Source organism: Trichechus manatus, unplaced genomic scaffold (genome assembly GCF_000243295.1).
Source record: "Trichechus manatus latirostris isolate Lorelei unplaced genomic scaffold, TriManLat1.0 scaffold00310, whole genome shotgun sequence".
NCBI classification, from domain to species: Eukaryota; Metazoa; Chordata; class Mammalia; order Sirenia; family Trichechidae; genus Trichechus; species Trichechus manatus.
In genome coordinates this window covers 104,579-106,575 of record NW_004444246.1, presented here as the reverse complement: position 1 = coordinate 106,575, position 1,997 = coordinate 104,579, and the positions used below count along the sequence as shown (strand labels likewise).

At 37.5% G+C, this 1,997-nt stretch overlaps 1 protein-coding gene across 3 annotated transcripts in view; it reads left to right on the top strand.

Annotated features, from left to right (window-relative positions):
• The window catches only part of ATP10D (ATPase phospholipid transporting 10D (putative)), a 170,786-nt gene that overhangs the window by 89,206 nt on the left and 79,583 nt on the right, over positions 1–1,997 (top strand). For all 3 annotated transcript variants that reach the window (XM_012559790.2, XM_023725451.1, XM_023725452.1), the window contains one exon: positions 551–755. In XM_012559790.2, coding sequence (XP_012415244.1) covers positions 551–755 — 205 coding nt within the window. The remainder of the gene's footprint in view (positions 1–550; positions 756–1,997) is intronic.

Genomic DNA, 1,997 nt, shown 5'->3' with positions numbered 1-1,997 from the left:
AGTTCTGCTCTGCACACATGGGGTCGCCATGAGTCAGAAGCGACTCAACAGCAACCAGCAAAAACAATGTGGTGTAATGATTTTTTAAATGTTGCTTCTGGGTATTTTAATTTCATTGCTCATGTGTTTTCTTTAATTATCCATCCTATCTGCCAGCCAGGAAGCTCCCTGAGAGCAGGTAATGTGCTTGTGCACATCCAGATCCCTGGTCCCTGACAGGGAACAGCAGACAGGAACTACTTCCTATATGGGTAAACGCATCAAATGTTAATTTTAATTTTATTCCCAAATTACATTTAAACAGCATAATGATTCAAGATCCCACAGGAACAAAAGAACTGTAAAATATGTTTTAGTGGCTTAGTAACTAAATTTTCAGGTGAAGCAAATGGTGGAATTAGGTTTTACCAATTCTCTGTCTTCCCTTTTAGTGTTTAAATGAACTAAAATTTACCCTAATACTTCAGATGTAGCTTATGTTATGCCATGTGATTTTTTAAAAAACTATTATAAGTGTTTTAAGTTTGATTTTCTTTTTTTGTCAATTTAGGAAAGAGAAAAAATACATTGACCGATGCTGGAAGGATGTTACTGTTGGGGACTTTATTCGCCTCTCCTGTAATGAGGTCATTCCTGCAGATATGGTCTTACTCTTTTCCACTGATCCAGATGGAATCTGCCACATTGAGACTTCTGGTCTTGATGGAGAGAGCAATTTAAAGCAGAGGCAGGTGGTTCGGGGATATGCAGAGCAGGTAAATAATGTGTTCTTAATTGGTGAGCTATTAACATTTTTCTTCAGAACATGAAGAATGCTCAGAATCATCAATTGATCATTGTTCCTAAAGTCTGTAATTACTGTGTGGCTTTGGGAAAGACACTTGAAGAATTTATTCCTCATTTTCTTTACCTTCAAAGGTAAATGTTTATATCTCCCTGACAACATTGTTGGGAGAACCAAATGAAGTAATATTAGAAACATCACACTTAGTGCCTGTATTTAGCTTTCACTTCCTTTTCTCGGAAAGCACTTGAGGTATAAAGTATTTTAAAACTTCATGTTTTCTTTTTTTTTTTTTTCAACAGGGACTACTATTAGGTCAAGTCTCTTTCATTTTCTACTTGTAAACCAAAAGTTTTTTTAACGTAATAATACCATTATCTCTGGTAAATTTCATCTAGTCACATGGGCCCATCTGTTTACTTAAAGATTTCAATTAGATTCTCTTGTGGTTGATATACCTCTTAGCTTATTGTCAATGTCAGTTTTATTAGCATTCCTGCACCTAAGACAGAAGTTAAAAAATCTTGTGCAATTTGAAATCTATTGTTGTTAGGTGCCATCCAGTCGGTTCTGACTCATAGTGACCCCACGTACAACAGAATGAAACACTGCCTAATCCTGCCCCATCCTCACAGTCACTGCTATGTTTGAGCCCGTAGTTGCAGCCACTGTGTCAATACATCTTATTGAGGGTCTTACTCTTTTTTGCTGATCCTGTACCTTACCAGACATGATATCCTTCTCCAGGGACTGGTTCCTCCCGATAACACGTCCAAAGTACGTAAGACAAAGTCTCGCCATCCTCCCTTCTGAGGAGCATTTGGTTGTACTTCTTCCAAGACAGATTTGTTTGTTCCTCTGGCAGTCCTTAGTATATTTAATATTCTTTGCCAACACTGTAATTCAAAGGCATCAATTCTTGTTCCTTCTTCCTTGTTCATTATCCAGCTTACTCATGCATATGAGGTGATTGAAAATACCATGGCTTGGGTCAGGAGCAGCTCAGTTCTCAAAGTGATATCTTTACTTTTTAACTCCTTAAAGAGGTCTTTTGCATCAGATTTGCCCAATGCAATATGCCATTTGATTTCTTGACCTCTGCTGCCATGGGCATTGATTGTGGATCCAAGTAGAATGATATCCTTGGCAACTTCAGTATTTTTTCCGTTTATCATGATGTTGCTTATTGGTCCAGTTGTGAGGATTTTTTTTT